Source organism: Xenopus laevis, chromosome 8S, assembly GCF_017654675.1.
Source record: "Xenopus laevis strain J_2021 chromosome 8S, Xenopus_laevis_v10.1, whole genome shotgun sequence".
NCBI lineage: Eukaryota > Metazoa > Chordata > Amphibia > Anura > Pipidae > Xenopus > Xenopus laevis.
In genome coordinates this window covers 26,751,137-26,772,526 of record NC_054386.1, presented here as the reverse complement: position 1 = coordinate 26,772,526, position 21,390 = coordinate 26,751,137, and the positions used below count along the sequence as shown (strand labels likewise).

The 21,390-nt window shown below is 44.0% G+C and overlaps 1 protein-coding gene across 2 annotated transcripts; it reads right to left on the bottom strand.

Annotated features, from left to right (window-relative positions):
- Positions 1 to 11,510: 11,510 nt before the first annotated feature.
- Positions 11,511 to 20,535, bottom strand: tor4a.S (torsin family 4, member A S homeolog). 2 transcript variants are annotated; one of them, XM_018232160.2, is made up of 2 exons: positions 14,278 to 14,382; positions 11,511 to 12,966 (listed from the first exon to the last, which is right to left on the bottom strand). In XM_018232160.2, the coding sequence occupies exon 2, from the start codon at positions 12,906 to 12,908 to the stop codon at positions 11,646 to 11,648; it is 1,263 nt and encodes a 420-aa protein (XP_018087649.1). In that variant the 5' UTR covers positions 12,909 to 12,966; positions 14,278 to 14,382; the 3' UTR covers positions 11,511 to 11,645. The 2 variants fall into 2 exon arrangements, with proteins under 2 accessions (XP_018087649.1, NP_001090348.1); NM_001096879.1 differs by lacking the exon at positions 14,278 to 14,382 and adding an exon at positions 20,501 to 20,535 and having other exon boundaries at positions 11,546 to 12,966.
- Between the last annotated feature and the right edge of the window lie 855 nt (positions 20,536 to 21,390).

Below are 21,390 nucleotides of genomic sequence, written 5' to 3'. Positions count from 1 at the left end.
CAATCAGATTGTGGGCAGATCGAGACTTGGGAAGGGAACACTGAAGCTTGATCTTGACAATGGAACTTGAAGACAACTTCCAAATGGGCTCCATGATTATTATTATTCTGAAGGAGAAGCGATAACGACACAAACATCTGGCTTCATGGTCAACTGCATTTGGGAGAGAAACAAACACAGACTGCAACACTGCATGGCTTATTTATCCTTTATAGCTTACACTCTAAAATAGCAATGGTGAAGTAGATCTCCCCCTGGCTGGCACTGTCTATCTACAGCCACCTCCTCACCCATGTCGAGGAGTCTCTGAGCTGCAGATGCCACTGTCCTACCTGGGGTATCCTATAAACTAGGGGTGCCCAACCTTTTTCACACGTGAGCAACATTCAGATGTAAAAAGAGATGGGGAGCAACACAAGCATTAAAAATTTTCTTGTATGGTGTAAAATAAGGACTGTGATTGGCTATTTGGTAGCCCCTGTGTGGACTGGCAGCCTACAGGAGTCTCTGTTTGGCAGTACACCTGGTTTTTATGCAACCAAAACTTGCCTCCAAGCCTGGAGTTCAAAAATAAGCACCTGCTCTGAGGCCACTGAGAGCAACATCCAAGGGGTTGGGGAGCAACTTGTTGTTCACAAGCTGCTGGTTGGGGATCACTGCTATAATCATTACCGAGGGTCTCTCCAGGCCTATTCCTCCTGTATAATCTCCAAGTATTCAATCTGTCAGTCAGGCCAAGGAGCATGGAAGCGGTAACCCACAGCACACTCATTGTGTGAGGAGGAAGCTTCAGGGTGATGGGTAGATGGGTATATATGTGTGGCATAATGGTGGCCCAATACATACGTATTCACATGGGAAATAATAGTAAGTGTGACTCAAGTGTGAGCAAAACATACAGGCCCAAAAGCAAAATTGGGCCTGAATTGAACATGAAATAATTGACATAGCCAGTTTACCAGCTTTCCTTTATGTTTTATAACATGTCACTATACATAACACTGGCATCCCTAGCCAGGCCTTTAGAATACTGACCAGCTGGCACCCGACTAGCCAAGCTGGCACCACAGTTGCTTGGTTTTGCTCTGGCATCATTGTTAGGGGGCAATTAGTAACCCCAGCCTCCAGATTCTACACCTTGAGTTGAGACAGTCACTAATGCTGTTTGCCCCAAAGAACTAAAATATAATTAAACTGTTTGCACTTACATTCTTACAGCACAGGGCCTGAGTCCAGACATTTAAATTATACATCCCACAAACCTGGCCTGTGTGTGACAATCATCCACAGAAGGTTACTAAAGGTGGGAACTAGGCATCCATCTTTTCCCGCCAGTCAGAAGGCTGCATGAGGTGAAGGACTGGCAGTTCAGCCTAAGGAGAGTGAGGGGTGGGGTGCACATTTTCAAGGCATGCTGGGAGAGGTGTCAAAATATGACTGGATCATATTAAGATGGTAAATCAGTGTGGGGACCATTCCTCCTAGGTTTCTGTACCCTCCTAGGTAGGTGTGTTGTGGGTCCAACACAGTACCGGAGTTTAGCATAGTCTCCTACAAATACTTACAGAAATATAACCCCCAGCATCCTCAGCCGCAGTCCCCACCCCAAAGCCAAATAGAGGCAGCAGGGGGTTGTAGTTCAGTGGCAGGTTGGCCTATGCCACCTAAACTTGACTTTCAGTATACAGAGATTAATTTAACCCCAGAATAATCCCCCTTATTCCCTAGTACAAATGCCAGGCCTCTCATCTCTTGGGAATGAGTGGGAAATGCCATGAGATTGTGGCAAACTGGGAATTTACAGGGAGTTTTGCTTCCTTGTGCTGCTCACATGAATAATTAAAATAAACTCATTCATTATATGTGTCACATCCCTGTAAATATAGGTTGCACTGCCCCATCCCGCCCCAGTCTCTACAGCTTTATTCCCTGTGACGAGGATGTTCTGGGGGTGTAAAGTGTCAGAGTTTGGGGGCACCCTCTCATAGGATATAGTGGGGGTAATATCTATATCTATATCGATATCTATACCGCAAGGTTAGATCACCTAAAAGGAACTCACTGAACTTGAAGGTGAGCTGCTACACTGGCCTCTTTATCTGCTTCTAGTGAGGCTTTTGGGGATGGTGTGAGTTGCACTTCAACATGAGCTGATCCATCATCCTACTGCCTCCATCTTGTCCTACTGTCTCCGTCTTGCCCTACCGTCTCCATCTTGCCCTACTATCTACATCTTGCCCTACTGCCTGTCTCTGTCTGTCCTACTGTCTCCATCTTGCCCTACTGTCTTTGTCTGATCTACTGTCCCCCGTCTTGCCCTACTGTCACCGTTTTGCCCTGCTGCCTCGCTCTTGCCCTACTTCAACCATCTGTCCTACTGTCTCCGTCTTGTCCTATAGTGTCCATTTTGTTGTGCTATCCCTCATCTTGCCTCACCATCTAACCATTGCCATCTTGTCATACCTGTAACAGGGTCACATTATGTGTGTTGGACCCAGAGCACTCACTCTCCTGCCCCAAAGGACTGCTGTGTGCCCTAGCACTGCTGCATATTAATTACTGTTCAGTTGCACCTCAGCCCAATCATGGTCTGCCTTGGGAACTCCCAAAATTAGCCACAGGGTTGTGGTCAGTTTACATTATCTTTTAATACAATATTTGTTTAATAGTAATTCATATACAGTGCATCATTTATTATAATTGGTTCCTGTGTGGGATCTGAATCCATGATAAAGATGTTAAGGGCCCCTGTCATGAGAACCACCCGCAACCGACCAATAATACCAACAATATGGTAACTTCTATAAATGCACAAAGTCATGCTGGCAGGGCACAGATAACCAGTACTCTAGGCACCTGGGCTGTGTTTGCAGGGCAAATATAACCAGTACACTAGGCACCTGGGTAGGTAATGAAAAATACGACTATTGAGAATTTGATATATTTTATTGTACTGTATATCATTAGCACATTTAGTGCAGTAATTCATGGAGCAAATGTTACATTGTCATTAAAGTCCAAATAAAGCTAAGATTTATATGGAGAAAGGAAACACTGACTTTGCCCAGGCCGGGGTGCAAGTCTTTGGGGGGATCTAACAACATCCCACAGTTTCTGTCCCATGAGCCCATGCCAACCTCTGCTTTTTTATCAATACTGAATCCATTTCCAAATAATAAATCACCTGCAGTCAGTCTGGGGGCCACAGCCGGCCACTGAAGGCAAGTGCAGTTCTCTGTCCATATACATGAAGTGATGGATAAATAAATAGTCCAGTGACTTAAATATTGTTTGTTTATCATAGGATCCGGGAGGGATGTCATCTCCACTGTCCCTAGAGGACTGATTTGCCACCATGTTATACTCCTCCAGCTCATTGTATTGAAGACGATATGGTTCAGACAGAGAAAGCAGAGGGTCACATTGGAAGTCACCAGGTTCAGCATCTTCTGAGCAGATCTGTAGAAGGACAATGGCACTAAGTATCAGGAGCCACCTCATGACTGTGTCTTTCTCTGCAGGCGGGAGGAATTTTCTTGTATGTGGTGGGTACAGCACCCGCCTGGGCTTTTTTCTTCTGAGCGGCATCCTTCTGGCCCCTATGGATCTGGGGTCTGTCTCATTGTTTAGTGGGATAGCTCCTTTTTGTATTAATACACCAGTGGCTGAGGCACAGGTACTTCCATTTGGCCGAGGGCATCCTAGACACATTCTGAGCGTGCAGCAAGGGTTCTCCCTCCCTGCTCACTTTACTGCAGGCCTGAGTTCTCTGCCACCAAGTTCAATATCTCTGTGCAATCTGATCCCTGTGATGCGTTGTACCTGTACTATAAATACCTGCATTTGTTTGCAGTTTTGTTTCTTAGTATGGGCGGAGCTAATTGGTTTATATTTGCTAATAAGCAGCATTGTCCTGCCCCATGGATCAGCCTATGGCACATGCTATGCTTACTTGTACCTTACATATTGATTTTGCAAGGCAGGCGTGCCTGTGGCACTTAAGTATCTTAACAACGCATGGGGTGACCAAATGATGTCATCTGTTGTCTTTAAAGGAGAAAATATACATTCTCTCTGAACAGTGCCATCTATTTACCAGGGTTTTCAAAGCTTATTGGCAATTGGGAATAAATTCAGTTTAAATTTGTTTTGTAAATTAAAGAGTCATTCCTGGAAACGTAACCAGAAATCACTCTGGTTGGCATCACTCTACCAGTTTCTTATACATTCAAGGAACATTGGGCACCACACAATTTCCCAGGATGTATTGCACTCTGCAGCATGCATACCTACTGATTACTAACCAGCCATGCAGCATGCACATTTTATATTGCAACATTAACTGCATATCCACATGTTCAGCCGTGAGAAACTTTAGAATTCTTCTTGGAAACTCTCTATATTTAACAGTCAATCACAGGAGTATTTTTACTCTCTAACTGTAAACATAGTCACTTGTGCATTTGATTCCCCCACTTGAGCCATTTAGGCTAAACAAGTGAATAAGCCAAGGGCTCACCGTGCAAGACCTTCTCTGCCGCTGGGATGGAAAATTGTGCGGACAGGGTGCGTGGTGATTCCTGTGTGATTGCCTGCAGAACACCATGACACACATAGCGGAACCTGTATAAACAAAATAGTTTCCTAGGGTTGAGGGAAAGGGCCCCTTTGTGAGACACCACTCATACTCACTCATACAAGACACAAGGCTTTTGGTGAGAGCGAGAACAGAAGGTGCATTTCTTTTTAAATCCTTTTATGGGTTCTGCCTTGCACTGAAATGGATTTAAATGTTAAGCGTGTTGTTCCATTGTCATTAGCCTTCACTGGGTACAGACCCGCTATATAAATATATATAACATGTCATTATGGCATCATTGGACCCTGTTCCGCTCTTATTGGTTCCATGAGCACTGACTGTGTTTGGCAGTCATGGTACAGGGATTCTCCGTGAAACACCTTAAAGGGCAGTTATACTGTGCATAGCCCCTGATCTATTCTGTATAAGCTTAAGGAGAACTTTTTCTCTTGTACTGTGCTAGCTATTGCTCATCAAGTTCTTTGGGTTTCAACCCTCCTACATTCCTGCAGATAAACTGACCAGATCTGGACTGAGAATTAAAATAGGCCCTGGCATTTCAGGTACACAGAGGCCCAATAAGCCCAAACAGAGGCCCAAGACAACCCCCACCAGCCCACTAAATACTGACTTTTTATGGCACCTTATAGCAGCCCCTGTGGCATTTGCCAGAACCCACAGATTGCCAGTCTGGGCCTGAAACTGATATAGATAAAGTAGTCTCGTAGACCTTATTGTGTGGTGCTAAATTACAACTCCCAGCATCCCAATAATGGATGAATAACTCCTTGCTACCGAGATTTTCCATAAGCCAAAGCCCCTTGGTCCAGTAGACCTTTAGCTGGTGATCAGTAATTCTCAAGACTCTTTCAACAAACAGCTTGTCTAAATCACCCTTCTGTTTCATACTTTTTATTCAGATATTTATTATGTTAAGGTTACATAAGAAATAGATGTTTAAATATAACAGTATACGTTTTCTCATAAATCAATATTTAAGTATTTTTTTCCATGAAGCAGAATGCTAACAATGCTTTTATGAAGATGTACATCCTAATGGGACAACATCACTTAAAGTAGACCTTGCATTAATAAAGTATGGGTTCTCCTGCTTTCGGGGAAGAATACCTTACCTGGTAGACTGAGGAGATTCCTCCCAGTGACAAAGCTCATTAATATTAATTAGCCACTCACATAATAAGTACTGTATTGGAGGCAAAACTCCAATTGGAGACTGCAATCCATTCTGCTCTGCCTGAGCCTTTTTGAGCTTTTTGAGTAAGTGGTGGGCTAATGGGGAGCTATGAGAATTACCTGTAAGGATGGGGCTAATTCCAGCAATTAAAAAAACATTTCCCCTGTTGGACACAATTCTATTATCATTTTTACTTTTTATTACTTATCCTAGGCCTCTCCTATTTCAGTCTCTCTTCTGAGCAACCAAATAACTGCTGAATTCTAAACGGAAAGTTGCTGAACAAAAATCATAATAAAATAAAAAGAAGACCATTTTCTGAATATCACTAAAAATCAATTTAAAGTGCCATAGATAACCCACAGTATATTTGCACGCACAAAGGATTTACCCTATGCATAAAATAAATCAAAGGTCCCTCTGGTTCTGCTTTATGTCATTTATATTCTTCCTTGGAACAGAAAAGAGTCGGTAAATGACTGCTCTTCTGGGTCAGTTCCCTATTTCAAGTCAGCATTTAGGAACATATACGGATCCTTCCCGTGGGTAAACCAATGCTGTGTTGTACAGCCGCTTTTTCAAAAATGGTTTGCAAAAAGTTGGTTGAGGGGCTTTGAGCTATCTGATGATTTCAGCCAATTGCTCTGTGCCTCTCATGAATGCCACCCAATATCCTCCAAATCCACTGGCAGTCACTCTAAATCTACTAGGGGTGTCAGCCAATTGCTATGAGCCTTGTGAGAATGCTGATTGGGCCTAGCTGTGTCAGGTTCCCACACGAGTGCCTGTGGCCCTAGCTTTACAGTTTTGGGTGCAGGAGAAACATCTGAGGCATTTCAGTTATGGACTCAGATAATATTGTTACCCAATTGCCAGAAAGTAATGAATGAGGGTTGTGCCATAATGAGTGACTACACTACTTTTATACACGCCACGCAGGCAGAATGCTGGGGAATTCTACTCATCTGGGCTCAATACATAGACATATAGATGAGCATCTATTTTAGGTCCCAGGGTGTCTGACTCACAACATCTTCTGTCTCACTGTGTGGCAACCCAGCTGCTGCTGCTGAACTACTCCCTTGTTTCATCACTGCTTCATTACATCAGATTGTAAGCTCTTGTGAGTAAGCTATTCTGTTCTCTGTTAGATCTGCTTGGTACAAAGATACACTGTTATAAAGAGACTGTCACAGTGTACAATGAACATTTGGATTTTGGTCCAAACAGCATCTTATGTTAATCTCCCCTCTTTTTTACCCCCAGGGGCCACAGAAAGCTGAGAATGGAGGATCTCTGATGTAGATAGCAACAGGTTCACTGTTGTAAGAGTTGGTGTGGGAGCAATAAGTGAAGCAAGAGAAGTGATCTCAATTTAAGATTACCTCCTGATTACCTTATTGCTGACCCAGTTCACTCTACTGCCCCCTACTGTTTTACAGCACTTGTAAGAAAACCCTAAGGGTAGGGACACACTGGGCGATTTGGGGAGATTTAGTCGCCCGGCGACTAATCGCCGCGACTTTCCACGACCAATCTTCCCCGAATGCCTCCCCTCGCTCTGCGCCTGGCTAAAATGAAAAATCGCCTGCGCTAATCACACGCGGCGATTCGTTTTCCGAAGTCACCCGAAGTTTCCTCGTGAGGCAACTTTGGGCGATTTCGGAAAACGAATCGCCGTGTGTGATTAGCGCCGGCGACTTTTCATTTTATCCAGGCGCAGAGTGAGGGGAGGCATTCGGGGAGAAAAGTCGCTGCGATTAGTCGCCAGGCGACTAAATCTCCCCAAATCGCCCAGTGTGTCCCTACCCTAATAGGGCTTTGTTGGGTTACAGCTTGGGAGACATGGGGCATATTTATCAAAGAGTGAAGTTAGAAATTCCGCCACTCTCCATTCATTTCTATGGGATTTTTAAAGGCATATTTATCAAAGTGTGAGCTGTCACTTTCACTCATTTATAAATAGGCCTTTAAATATCCCATAGAAATGAATGGAGAGTGGGGAATTTCAGTCTTGTGGACTGTGATGATCTTTAACTTGATTCTTTGATAAATATGCCCCATGGTTTCCAGACAGATAAAAAAAATGAGTCACAAGAGACTGACTACTGACAAAATCTGATATCTGATGAAAGATAAGTGATGTACAGCAGCCCTCACGTACACACACACAATCACATCAGAAAGCTGAGGGACTGATTCTTGGCCTGTGTAAACCACTGGTGTGGCAGTATATTAAGCACAATATTAAGATATATTAATCAGAATAGGGGAGTTGCTACTGCTATGTAATTTCAGAATTCAAAGCCAGCAAAGCAGAGAACAAAAAGGGCCAGACAGATACTCCTCTTAATAGCTAAAATGTGGAATGAATATATACTGGGAAGTTGCTTAGAATTCCATTTCTTTCATTACTGGTGGGTATTCCCTTTAAGGAATATAAATCCGGCTGCCTGTGCCAGACATAAATGGGATTCCAGGGAAGCCTGAGGGTCCTGTTGTGGAATCTGTTTGCGTCAGTTAAATGAAACAGCACTTTGCTAAAAGCTCTTCTTTATTTAGTGATTCTCTATTGCATTCTTTCTGCCGTTCTTATACAAACATTCAAGTAGCCTTCCTCATTCCAGTCATCACAGATGCTGTGCGTGGCTGGCCAGGTAAGTGCCAGACCCTGTCATGATTCTGCTTCCAATTCCAGTAGAGAGCCATCACACAAAGGCTTGGGGCTTGGATGATGGATTGGCTGGTGTGAATGACATCACAGGAGACCTATAGCCAAGGGATATAGCATCTCACTCACACAATCCTTACGCCTTAAACATACAGTTTAAAACAGTAGCCATGTGAACTGGAAAAATAGTGACACAAATATTTATCAGCTCTTCTTAACTCCTCATGGGTCCTTTGGGGGAAATCTGATACTTTTCTTTTTATAAACTGATATTAAGACTGGAAGATTCCTTTAGTATAATAAATATGAAGAAATTGCTTAAAGAGGTTTAAATTTGTGCTATATTCACAATGCCTGAAAAAAACATTTTAAAATTAGCTAGGAAACAGTTTAGGAAACAAAAGCTATATAGTCTAAAGCCAGAATCAGTGATTTAAAAGCACACTTAGTACTGAACATCCGTTCACCAATATAGTAGGACCAGCGCCTGTGGCAATAAAGAGTTAAAAACCAATATGGTGCAGTATTTTTGATTCAAGTGGCATCACCCAGTGATAGTAGACTATCACTGGGTGATGCCACTTGAATCAAAAATACTGCACCATATTGGTTTTTAACTCTTTATTGCCACAGGCGCTGGTCCTACTATATTGGTGGATTGTTTTGGAGCAGTTTGGAGAGACTGTAAAGAGACCGGCTTTTAAAGAGAATCCAAAGGACTGACTATTTCCTTCTTTTTTATTGTTTTCACTGAACATCCGTTGTTGGAAAGAGTAAAGGTATGGGCTGTGTGGGGCCATGTTAATAATGGCTCAGGGGCAGAATTAACAACCATTGTTAATTGTTTATGAGTGGTACCAATGTGTGCCTCTCGTAAAAGAGTTACAGATTTAATAGTTAATGTTTGTTGCTGGAGCGATTCATTCCATAGAAAATAATTGTCCTTTCTCCTGCATGTGTTGAATTAAAATTACTTTTCTGTTGTGGTTACTTCCCCTTCATAATTGCATGCGGGCATTTATGAACAGGAAATGGTTATTTCATACATGTTTTCTAGATGACCGTGAAGATTGTGTTCTTGGGGAACAAACAGAAGTGCTGTTGCTAGTTTCACTATGATCCATGTTGCATTCATTCCTGGTTACATGGAGACTTATCGCTCCCTCTTGCTACCCACCAGCAAGTGACATGTCTTCTGGTGTAATAGCTGCTAGTGATTGCACACTTATTCACATTTCTGCAGTACCGCTGGAATTATGAGCCATGGTAGGGAACAGACCCTCGTGCGTATGGCGTTGTGGTCAGACTTGCTTACAGAGCTCTGAGCAGGCGTGGATCCATTATGTATAGCTGTTTGCATATATAATGTTTAATATTAATAACACACTCTCTGTGATTGCCATGTAGCTGCCATGTTTATGTGTTCTTTATAGTGACTGTATTGCCATTCAGCAGGGGGAGCCCATATTCCTTTGCAGTATTCTCTATCCTGTAAACTTCATGGACTGATTATTCCATGATACCCCATAGTGTCTCCATGTATTAAAGAAAAAGGAAACATCCACCATGTGTTTAACTGAATGCCTCGCCCCAAGCCCAGGCCACATTGGTACATGCTCTGAATTGTCTGTGTGCCCCTGTACTGGCATTATAACTGCACCAGTGAAACCTGTTCCTGAACCAGAGGTGTAATGATTAAATGACATTGAATACGGGTCACTCCCAGCAAACTGTGTACGAATACCTGAGAGCCTTTCTCATAAATATGAGACTGTGCAAATATTTTTCTTGGGGTGTGTCAGTTATATCACTGGCTTTGCACAATCCCCTACTAAATGCGTGGGCCCATTCCAGTATATTTTTATCTGCGTTGCGCAACCCCGGAGTTGATGAAACTTAGCTTGTCTTTGTATAAATATATTTATATACAACTCACAGAGAATCTGTCTGTAGGGGGCGCTGCAGTCTGGCTACTCACGTTAGCGTCTCATCAACATTATTATCTCTGTTATCTATCTGGTGTAATGATGTGTTTATCAGTTGTTTTTCCATAGATATAATCAGAGCTTCAGATGTGGGTTCCTGTCATTGTTAACAGGCAGTTAGAGAGCCACTATATTAACAGTACAAGCTGGCTCAGTATTTATAATATCATATACTTTATACACTGTTACTTGCCCTAACCACAGTGTTTATAGGAATACCTAGTCCCTGGGGCACAACTATCATCATTCAACACCAAACCTGAAGATTAGTTACGTGTCCTTAAAGAGCCTCTTTCTTAATAGTTGATGCCTGTCCCAGTATTACCTGTCTGTCCCGCTGGTCCTTCCTTTTTGACCTTAGGCCCGGAATGGCAAATGTCAAGGGGTTTCTCTAAAGCTGGCCACAGACGCAAAGATCCGATCGTACGAATCAATGTACAATCGGACTTTCCCATCTCCCGACCTGCCACTAACCATTCAGATCAAAGTCTTACCATTAGACCAAATAAAGTAGTTAAAGAACAGATCAACCGATTTTCTGCCCCTGACAGCAATAGTACAATAGACAAAGCTAGTGACAGTCTCCCACTGAAAATCGTACGATCGGCAATACACGCAGAAATATTACCCGCAGTAGAAATTTTCTAACCTGTCCGATCGACCAAACGACTGATCTCCCCTGGTTGAAAAATGTCGGGACTCTCCACACACGTTCCCAAAATCGTACGAATCCTGGATTCGTACAATGAGATCTTTGCGTCTATGGCCAGCTTTAGAGACAGTTACTATTAATTGGGCCTGTGGGGGGTGGCTGTGTGGACATCTGTGTACTTGAAATGCCAGGGCCTATTATGAATCTCTGTCAAGTGGGCCTGCAGGGTGGGGCAGCGGGATAACATAGGTGCTGTAACCCCCTTTGGTGGAGAGGTTGTTGGCTCAGAACTTGTGAGCACTTTACAGTTTTTGGCGTGCATTTATCTCATAATTTGTGTGCATGTTTAGGAGTGCAGAGGCTTAAAGGGAATATTACCCATCATTTCTAGCAGCTACGTTATATAAAATGTTGTACCTCAAATCAAATTCTCTTCCAACTCTCTTTATTACACTGTGTCTAATCAGTGGAATATTATTTTATTGTTTTCATTCATTACCTTGGCAGAACATATAAACAAACATAGATGTTATTGCCTGTATTTCACCTTGGCAAAACCCCATTCATGTATATGGCTGTAGGAGATTGACCTTGGCTACAACCTGTTTGCATCCCGAGATGGAGTACTCCTTGTTTTCCTTAGTGTAGTACCGGAGCTGGCCCGCTAGGCTCTCGATGTTACTATGGTCTGGATAAAAGCCTTCCCGTAGCAGTTCATCTAAGAAACAATCTAAAATGTGTTTTTTCTCCAAGAGGGTAAAAGGAACAATCTCTGCAACATCCCAGAGCGAGTGATGTTTCTGTAGGGAGCTGATTACAATCTGGTGGAGTTCCTGGGGAAGGTTGAGGAAGTCGTTGGAAGCATTCTGCAGAACAAACTTGGTGATCTCGTTGCCCCCGATATTGCTGATGAGGATATACACGGCGTTCAGATACTCGTTGCTTTGATTGAGCTGGAAGTACCTGTGCAGCACATCCAATAGTGCCACGGGCATGACCTCTACCTCATCAAATATAAACACAGGGATCTTCTCCTCAATCTCAGCCCTAGAGATCATCTCCGATATCAAACCAGACATCTCTGATTGGCACTGGGTGACATCATTCTCATTGGGGCAGTTGTGCATAGTATAATATTGAAGAACAAAATCGTTATCCATAATGGAACGGAAATGTTTGGCCAACAATCGGCCTGTGTGGCTCTTGCCGACCCCACTGGGCCCATTAAATGAAAGAACTAAAGGCTTGTTATGATAATGTGTGGCTAGATAATCCTGCAGGTGGTCCATTAATTTCTCAATGGCTCTTTTTTGCCCAAACACTTCCCTCTGCAAAGTCTTTTCCAGTCCATCTAAATCATATTTCTGAAGGTTATCATCCAAATTCTCGATGGCGTTGAGAATCTGAAAGCAAACAATCCCTATGAAGAGTAGGAGGCAACGCTTGGCCTTGCTCTTATGCTCAACGGGGAGACACTTCCTGACGTTGCCGGGGTACAGCACGTGCCTCGACTTCTTGCGATTCCTTTTGCGGATTTGGCTATTTAAAGCCAGTTTCTCCAAAGTGGGTGTGTCAAAATTAAAATACTGCTGTTTTTCATAGGTGGACGACTTAAATAAGGTGGCCCTGTCCATGGAAATCTGCCGACGTAAAGACGCCTTGGCGCTGTCCAAAGAGCGCCCCCCAGTCAGGTCCAGCTGAAGCCTGCTCTTTTTCAGCGTCCGGATCTTCCTGCGCATTCGGATGACTGCCCGCACAGGGTAGGATGCCAAGGAAATCCCATGTTGGGGCACAGGTGTTTGCGTACTAGATTCGGTTTCTTCCATGGCAATGGGTGTCTGGAAACCATTCAGAAGGTTTCTTATGGCTGAGACGCAGAATGCTCTGAAAAACAGAAAAGTAATTTAACGTAAAAAATAAAAAACATTATTTCGTTAATTTGATTTGACCCTTCTCACAGACACAGTTAGATCCTCATTCTATGGGGAAGAGACAATGTGGGGGGGGGGAGTTAATAAATAGAAACACATACAGGAAGGAAGGAGCCATTGATAAGTCCCCCCCACCTCATCACAGGCAGCATTTGTGCAAGGGGAGATTACGGCTTTGAAAGCTGCAACAAGGAGATTTGGCTCTCACTCTCTGCCAATGTGGTTTCAAAAAGTGTATATATGTGTGCTTGTAGGACATATATGTACATTCCATGGGCCGATTTAGCACCGGGGAAGGCTCAGAGGCTGCATTGGGCATTGCTGTGTGGTCAGAGGGGTGCTTACCATTTAGTATGGGCACCTTGAGCACAGTGCCATTGAGACACCTGGGGAAACTATTTCACTTTACCTTGGAAGTACAAAGCATTTGTAATGGATAGAAATATGCAGAACAATATAGGTTTTTGGTGCAGAATGTCATCTTCTTCTTAAGAGATAATTTTCCCCTTTAAAATATGATGGAGAAAGCATATTTCAGGGATAAGCAGCAGAAAGAGCGGAAAGAGTGGATTTTGGCTAATGACCCACCAGCATGCCAAGAAGATTGACTGGTCCCTCCCCTGCAGTATCCAAAGGTATCGGGACAAGAAGCATCTATTGCCCTTCTCTCTGTATAACACAGCCACAGAACTGCTTGCAGGGGCATCAGGGGACTTGACAATTAGCAATCCCCCATCAATTCTGAATAGCGTTGTTCTGCTGCAGCTGCCAGGTCTGACATTTTAACCACCATGCAGTTGCTAATGTGTGGCTGACCATAGCAATTGGCAAGTGCTTTAAATGGAAGCCGTCTGTGGTCATGGGGTCATTGACCATTGCAACCTGGCAGCAGAGTGGAAAGTCCAGTCCTTCACAAAGGCCATATAAATAAAAAATACACTCATCATGTTAGTAAAGTTATCTGCACTTGGAATACAATGTGTCTACATGTTTAAAGTTGTCATGTAAGTGAGATGTACAGTACAGACACTTGTACCTCTGCTTTGATTTCTCCACCTGTCCTCCTATCTAGAGTGAGCTCAGACCTATTTATGAGGCTGCTCCATGTACCCGTTACTCTTCCATATGTGTGAAAAGGGAGTGAACTTATAGCGAGTAATGTAAATCACTCATACAGAAGAATGAAAGAGAAAAATAAAGGAAAGGAAATGTGCCCATAAATGAGCTGAATAGCTTGGGTTCCCTTGGGAGGGATAAGTCCTACCTCTGGCTCCCGGCTCTTTCCCAGCCCGACTCTGGCCAATGATTAGAGCTCTCTTGCCTTTGTTTGCCCTGGTCCCTACGTGCTGAAAGGAAATAGTGTGTCCCCTCCCATTGCCTATCTTCCTTTTTATTTGCACTCTAAGTTCTGCTATTTGTTTTTTTTGTTTTTTTGCATCAGGCTCAGTTTACCTCTCATCAGAACTGCCACCCAATACAGTAACATGTGCAGTAGGGAAATGTTCCTTCTAGGTGTAAAGTCCAGCTGTACCATATAGTCAAACACTGCTCAGGGGGCATTTTTGAGCCTGTCTGTTGGCTGATTTATAGTTTGATTCAAATACAGATATTATGAATTGAAGCCATTATCTAAACAGCTGTCTCTGGCACCTATTCACTACTGCTGTAATACTACTGAAGTATTTATATTTTATAAATAAAAAGTACCAGCATGCTTCCTATAGGTTGCCAGTCCACATAAGGGCTACAAATGGCCAGTTACAACCCAGATTTTACATGTTTGCGTTGTTCCCTAACTCTTTTTGCATTTAAATGTTACTCATGGGCAGGGCCGCCATCAGAAATCGCAGGGCCCCATACGAAAACATTTCCTGGGCCCCCTGGGCTGCACCCACCACAAGCCCCACCTACAGGTCCGCCCTCCCAACCCCACAGGTCCACCCCCCACCACACACTAAAAAAAAAACATTGGTGGCTATTGTTCCAACATGTTAATAAAAAAATAAAAAAATACTGGTAGTCACGGCCCCCCATTAAAAAAAGCATTTGTGGTAAGGGCCCCCCATTAAAAAATATTGGTGGCTAGGTCCCCACATGGGGAAAAACAATTGGTGGCCAGAGCCCCCCCCCCCACTTGTAAGAAAATTGGTGGTCAGGGCCCCCCTTAAACATCCATGTAAAAAAACTTGCCCCCCCAGGGCCCCACTACACAACAGGGACCACAAAGAGTTACCTTTAGGGGTGCCCTGCCATGTTGCACTTACTTCATTAGTGTGGCCCACCTGCTGTAAGTGAGCTGCCAACTACAGAAGGGAGGAGGGGAACGCAGGTGGCTGCATCTTCTTCCAGTGACAGCATTTTCTTCCCTTATTGGTCACAGAATTTCAAGTCCTGGTAAAGCTGCATGGTGATTGGATGAGCTGGAGGAGAAGTTCAAACCTCAGCTATCCAATCCCTGAGCAGCTCAACCAGGACTTAAACTCAGTGACCAATAAGGGGAAGTAATGGACAGAAGAAACCTCCCCTTGTGCTCCCGCCCTGCCTTCCTGAAGTCAGCAGCTCTCAGAAAGCAGGGGGCCGGCTAATCAAGAAAGTGCGGTGTGGCTAGGCCCCCCTTACCCTCGGGGCCCCCTACAACTCTCCCCCTGTCCCCCCCTGATGGCTGCCCTGCTCATGGGTAAAAAAGGGTGGGGAACTCTGGTCTAAGGGAATCAATATGGCACCTCCTTCCATATGTAAAAATACAAATATACAGAGGAGGAATGTTCTGGGCACACAATAAGCTATACTCTAATACTGTAAACAGTACTGTCTAAGGGAATCAATATGGCACCTCCCTCCTCCTAAATGTATAAATACAAATATACAGAGAAGGAATGTTCTGGGCAAAGATATATCTCATACCACACTTGCCATACCTCCAACATGGCAGCTCCTAATGTTTCCAGATATTGTTAGAGTTGCTCCAGTGCTTTCATCACTGCTGGCTGGAGATACCTTCGTCTGATCTAACTAGGAGTGGTATAAACTAGCTTATCAAAAGCAGGGTAGGCAAAACTGCTATAGTTCTTGAAATCCATGTATATATGATTAAGTCTCTATTAAACACATGAAATCGCATGCTCTAATGTGATTGTGTTGTCTTCTTTTCCAATCTATTCTCGACACTAGCTCAGCAGCAGGGATTTGTGGCTCCACATTTGCTACTTTTAGCTGATGCTTCAAATCTGAATTTGGGAAATGAGAATGAGAGTGAATCTATTGGTGCCTGCTCACTTATGTGCAATAGTACCAGAAGGTCCCCTTATTCCTAGTTGCCATGCAAAATACCCAGCTGAAACATTCTCATTGCTTGTGATCCTCGTCCAGGGCCGGATTTGTGGAAAGTCCACCTAGGCCCGGGCCTAGGGCGGCAGGATTTTAGGGGGGCGGCATGGCCAACCATACCCATATTGGTTCAAAAACACTGGTGATGTTCTAGGGATACAATCATTTTTTAATTTTCCCATGCGCCAATCCCCATTGATGATGAAAATTTGCACACTAAAGGGGAGGGGACAGGGGCGACGAATGGCAGTGGGCCTAGGGGCGCCCACTATGTAAATCCGGCCCTGTCCTTGTCCAGTCACAGAAGGCTTGGGAACAGAGGGGTGCACAGGCCAGGGATGAAGTTGGGGTGCAAAGGGGAGAAAGAGAAAGACAGGTTAGATACTAGGGTAAAGTAAGAACAAAAGGGGTGCCAGGGGAATTTCATTGTTCCACAATAGATTTTCTAGAATGATTACCCTTTATTAATACAGAAAACTGAACCTGGTTAGGGTGAGATGAGCTAAAAGGAGCCAAAAAGCCCTTCCCCAGTAATTACATGCAAAGCAGATGGCAATCTGTGGGTTCTGGCAAATGCCAGAGGGGCTGCTATAAGGTGCCAAAGTCAGTATTTAGTGGGCTGGTGGGGGCTGTTTGGGCCTCTGTGTGGGCTGATTGGGTCTCTGTGTACCTGAAATGCCAGGGCCTATTTTGATTCTCAGTCTGGACCTGATGCAAAGTGAAGCCTTCTGGTATTTGAGTGTAAATGAGTGACTTGCATGTCTCCGTCCATGATGCCATATGATAGAATTCAAACTCTCATTTTTGGTATTTAGGCAGTGCTATGTGTATGGCATGAGACAAGTAAATACTTTCTGATTTCAGAAGGCTTCACTTTGCCATTATTTATATCACAACTACATGTTTAACCAGGGACTGTTCATGGGACCCTGGCCCAGTGCAGCTTACAGTCACAGGTCCAAGGGATGCAGAAATGACAGTTTTTGCAGAGCATGCATTTTCTAGCTGAAGATGGGAATAAAAATGCACGGCCGATATTGGTGGAAGGAAAAGTGAAAGCTGGACTGGGTTTCCTATTTGCTTCCTATTCACCCCACTGCATGGAAGTGGAACACTGATGGTACTTCCCTTGGGATCATCAGCCAGACTGAGTCTGTTTAGATTAGGCAGCTGTATAATTACATTTTAATGTGTAAATCTACTTGGGATTAATCTGCAGAGCTCTGGTTCTCTGTTTTGCTCCTTACAAAACAGAATCGTCTCTGTTTTGCTTCTTCTGGCCTGTTCGCTTTCCCATGGTCAGCAGGTTGATCAGTAACTATGTGGCCACAGTATCGTAAAACTGCTCTATCGTAAAACAGATCTGTGTCACCATTTCAAATGTGGCCTTGTTAATTTAGAAATCAGTATATTCATTAACTAAATACACATATTTTTGTATGTTATACGAGCTAGAACTGATGCCTGAGATCAGCTCCTGAGTAATAGATACAGTGCCATTGGTGCATGGTCAGCAGTTGGTTTGGGCACAGTCTGTGGCTGGGCAGATGAGTGATGCACACATCTAAAGCAGGATACAATGGTTACCCCATAACTGCAAATTCTCTATGATCTGATTGTGGGTGGGGGTGCCATGTAGCCTCCTCTAACTCATATCTGCTGAGATCTCCCTCTCACACTATCTCTCAGTGGGGAAACACTGACTTCCTGTTTCTTTAGTTCTAATATCACACATTTGCACTGTGTATGGCTGCTTATATCACAGTTGCCTGTCTTTTCTTATATCTAGTGCCAATATAAAGCATACAGTATATGTGAAATTTCCATTATTCCACTATATTTTCTATGCTCATAAGTGCTTCGAGTTTCTGCTATTGTCTGATTCGCTTTGGAAGGGTGCCCGGGAAGTGGTCGTGATATGGTGAATTCCAGTATCGATCGTATATATATATATTTACTTTTGCTTAATCACCTACTACGAGAAAAAATGTGAATGCTAGCTAGTATCAAAATATCCTAGTTCCATTCTGAGCTTGAGAAACAGACCCCCTGCCCCACCCCCTGTTAATTTCCATCAGAGTATTTTAGTCCCACCTACTTGATTTAAAACCTTGCTGCCCCACCCCCTGTAAGATGCCATTTGTTTTACAGTCCCACCTACTGCTTGATTCACAGACTCTTGGCCCTCCCCTTAAGCCGCCATCTGTTTTTAAGTCCCACACAGTACTTGAGCCACAGACTCCTTGACCTTTTGTATGTTACCATTAGAGTGTTCTACTCCCTCCCACATCTTGAGTCACAGACTCATTGCCCCAACCCCTGTAAGCAGATGTTCCAATAATGGAGCACACTAAGCAATCTGATGTACAGGGAGAAGCAAGGAGTCCTTATCATTTAATATGTCTCACTGGCCGGGGATTGATTCTCGGTCTGCTACTCGCTGTAAGAATGAGGGTGAGGCTATAGGGCCACACTGTACGGCAGTAGCTTTTTTGTCCAGTAAAAAAGCAACTGGAATGCTAAACCTTACTTTAACCCTCTCAGAATCTCATAACGCTTCCCCCCTAGATTGAAACCTATAACCTTCGCTGGCTCACTCTGTCCCTACCCAGTGCACAGGAGTTGCCCTATGGAATGTAACATTGCACTCACAATATGGAGCACTTACCTACGCCCCACTTCAATCTCTCTATTTATAGATCATTCCACTGACTGACTCAAGGTGCTTACAGGAGTAGCTGGGGGGGGGTTGTATAAAGGGCAAGTATTTAATTCTTGGGAGACATGGTACTGACTGTGCCAGCATGCATCAAAATAACCCCTTAATGGCCATACCTCCTTCAACATGATACTAGCCTGACAAGAACCAAATCAATTTGGTGGGTCAAGATCGAATTAGCATAAAGGGGCTGTAATACCTTTCCCAGAGAAGCCCTCCAACAGTGGTGAGTAAGCAGGACTATGGCCCAGAGGCTGAATATCAGTGAGTATTGCATGCAGCTTATATCTCTGAGATTACTTTTTTCCCTAAGGTTCGGGATAGTTTCAATGCAAGTCCAGTTCATATAGGAGGGGATAGGGGAGGGGGAACAGCCCTGAGGGGGATTCCATAGTCACTTTATCAAGCTCAGCTTATTCTAACTGAACCAATACAGTGATGTATACTCCTGGACAGGGAACACTATTTGCATGTCCTAATGACTTCCCCTATGACTGCTCACATTGCCCTGTGGCAGTCTCTGGGTCATTATGAGATTGCAGAGGGAGGGGGGTCCCTTTATTCATTTTGCAGCACCAGGCTGGGCTCTGGGTCACCGCAGGCTTCTTCTCCAGCCTGTGGCCCTAGGGATGTTCTGTAATGCTCTCATTAGCTATAGTTATGCCTGTGAATGGTCCAGTGTACTGATTGGCTACAATTTGGCCGATGCATGAGTGTTATAATGCTCTGATTGGCTACAGGTTGATCAAGGGTACCTCTTGTACCTGCCTGCATTATAGTTTAACTGCACATTTCTGAGTGTGAGTGTGCTTCAACAAAACACATTTCCTGCACTGCTGCGCCTACGTGTGACTCAGCCGCCGCTGCATAGTTCGTTTACTAAAAGTGTAAATATTTGAACAAGCATGTAGCAGTATATATAATGATATTGACATAAATTTGCCAGAAATGGGATTTTCTGATTTTTAGCCACCTACTCTGAAGAACTTTTGGCCAGCAAATAGCATTGTGATCCTCATTTTGCGTTGGGGAGCCCCCTAGCCCCCTCTTTGTGGAGCCTACAGAGCCCATAGGACCTCCCTGTAGTTAGATTACATTTTCAGCACCTACATAGCCCCCCAACATATCTGATTGCAGTTTATCATAAATTCACAGTAGGCTATACATTAAAAGTTCTATTGTGTGCCCTTGCAGTAGTTGTTTTAGTGGAACACACACAGTTGTATTTTATCACCTTGCACTAGTGAAACACGCACTGGCAGTTGTATTGTATCACCTTGCACTAGTGAAACACACACACTGGCAGTTGTATTAGCTAACTGTCAGCTGAAATGTTGTACAAGTAACTGAAGTCAGCTGCTCTAGGCACAAGGCTGCGGGGTGCAGGGTGTCTGGGAGTCCTAGCATAAGGGTCAGTTTGGGCATTATGGTGGTTACTCACCAGGAAGGTGCTGCTGTGGAACCTCAAGGTTTTCCGGGAGCAGATGCTATTCCATAGGTCCTGGGCTGGAGAGGAGGGTGCTGGTGTGCAGGTCTGTCCCTGGGCGCAGCTGGGAAAGCAGAACAACACTGTAACCACCATCACCTCCCCCTTGCACAAGCAGTGAACGCCTGCAACACACACAGGCTCAGCTCCCAGCCCCCAAAAGAATGTGAATTCTGTAAGTGCAGGAAGGAGAGATTTAATGGTGCGATGCACACTTCCCCATACCTGTGTGTGTGTGGCACAGTGGGACTACCCTAGTGAGGATCACACCCACCCCAAATTACCTACATACATGCACAGCCTGTACCCCAAAGCAGTTTATCAGCATACGTACAGGAATACTAGGGTACACTATACTCTACTGTCCAAATGTATGCATGCTAATAGGTGCCGCATCAGAATTACTGCAACTTGTCCTTTTTGCACCCTTGTGATTGCATGTTTGTGCCCTGTATTGGAAGTGAGAAATCACTTGCCCATTAAGCTGTGAGTCTAATCTTTCCCAAGGGACCTGTTATCTAAATTGTTACAATTACTTATTTCCTTATCTTAAAATTGTTACAAAATTAGCTTATAAGCAGCTATGGCTGTTTTGGGCTCTCTGCCAAAAGCCGATTAAGTTAGGAACTTTATTTCTTTGTCTGGCTGTTCAGTGCAGAGAAAAACGGGAGTACAAATGAGGGACTGCAAGTTGAGCTGTTAAAAGAGGTACCGTCCCTCTAAAAATGGGACAGTTGGGAGGTATGCCTCATACTGTACTGTCTAAGGTAGGGATCCCCAACCTTTAGAACCCGTGAGCAACATTCAGCAGTAAAAGGAGTTGAGGAGTAACACTGGCATGAAAA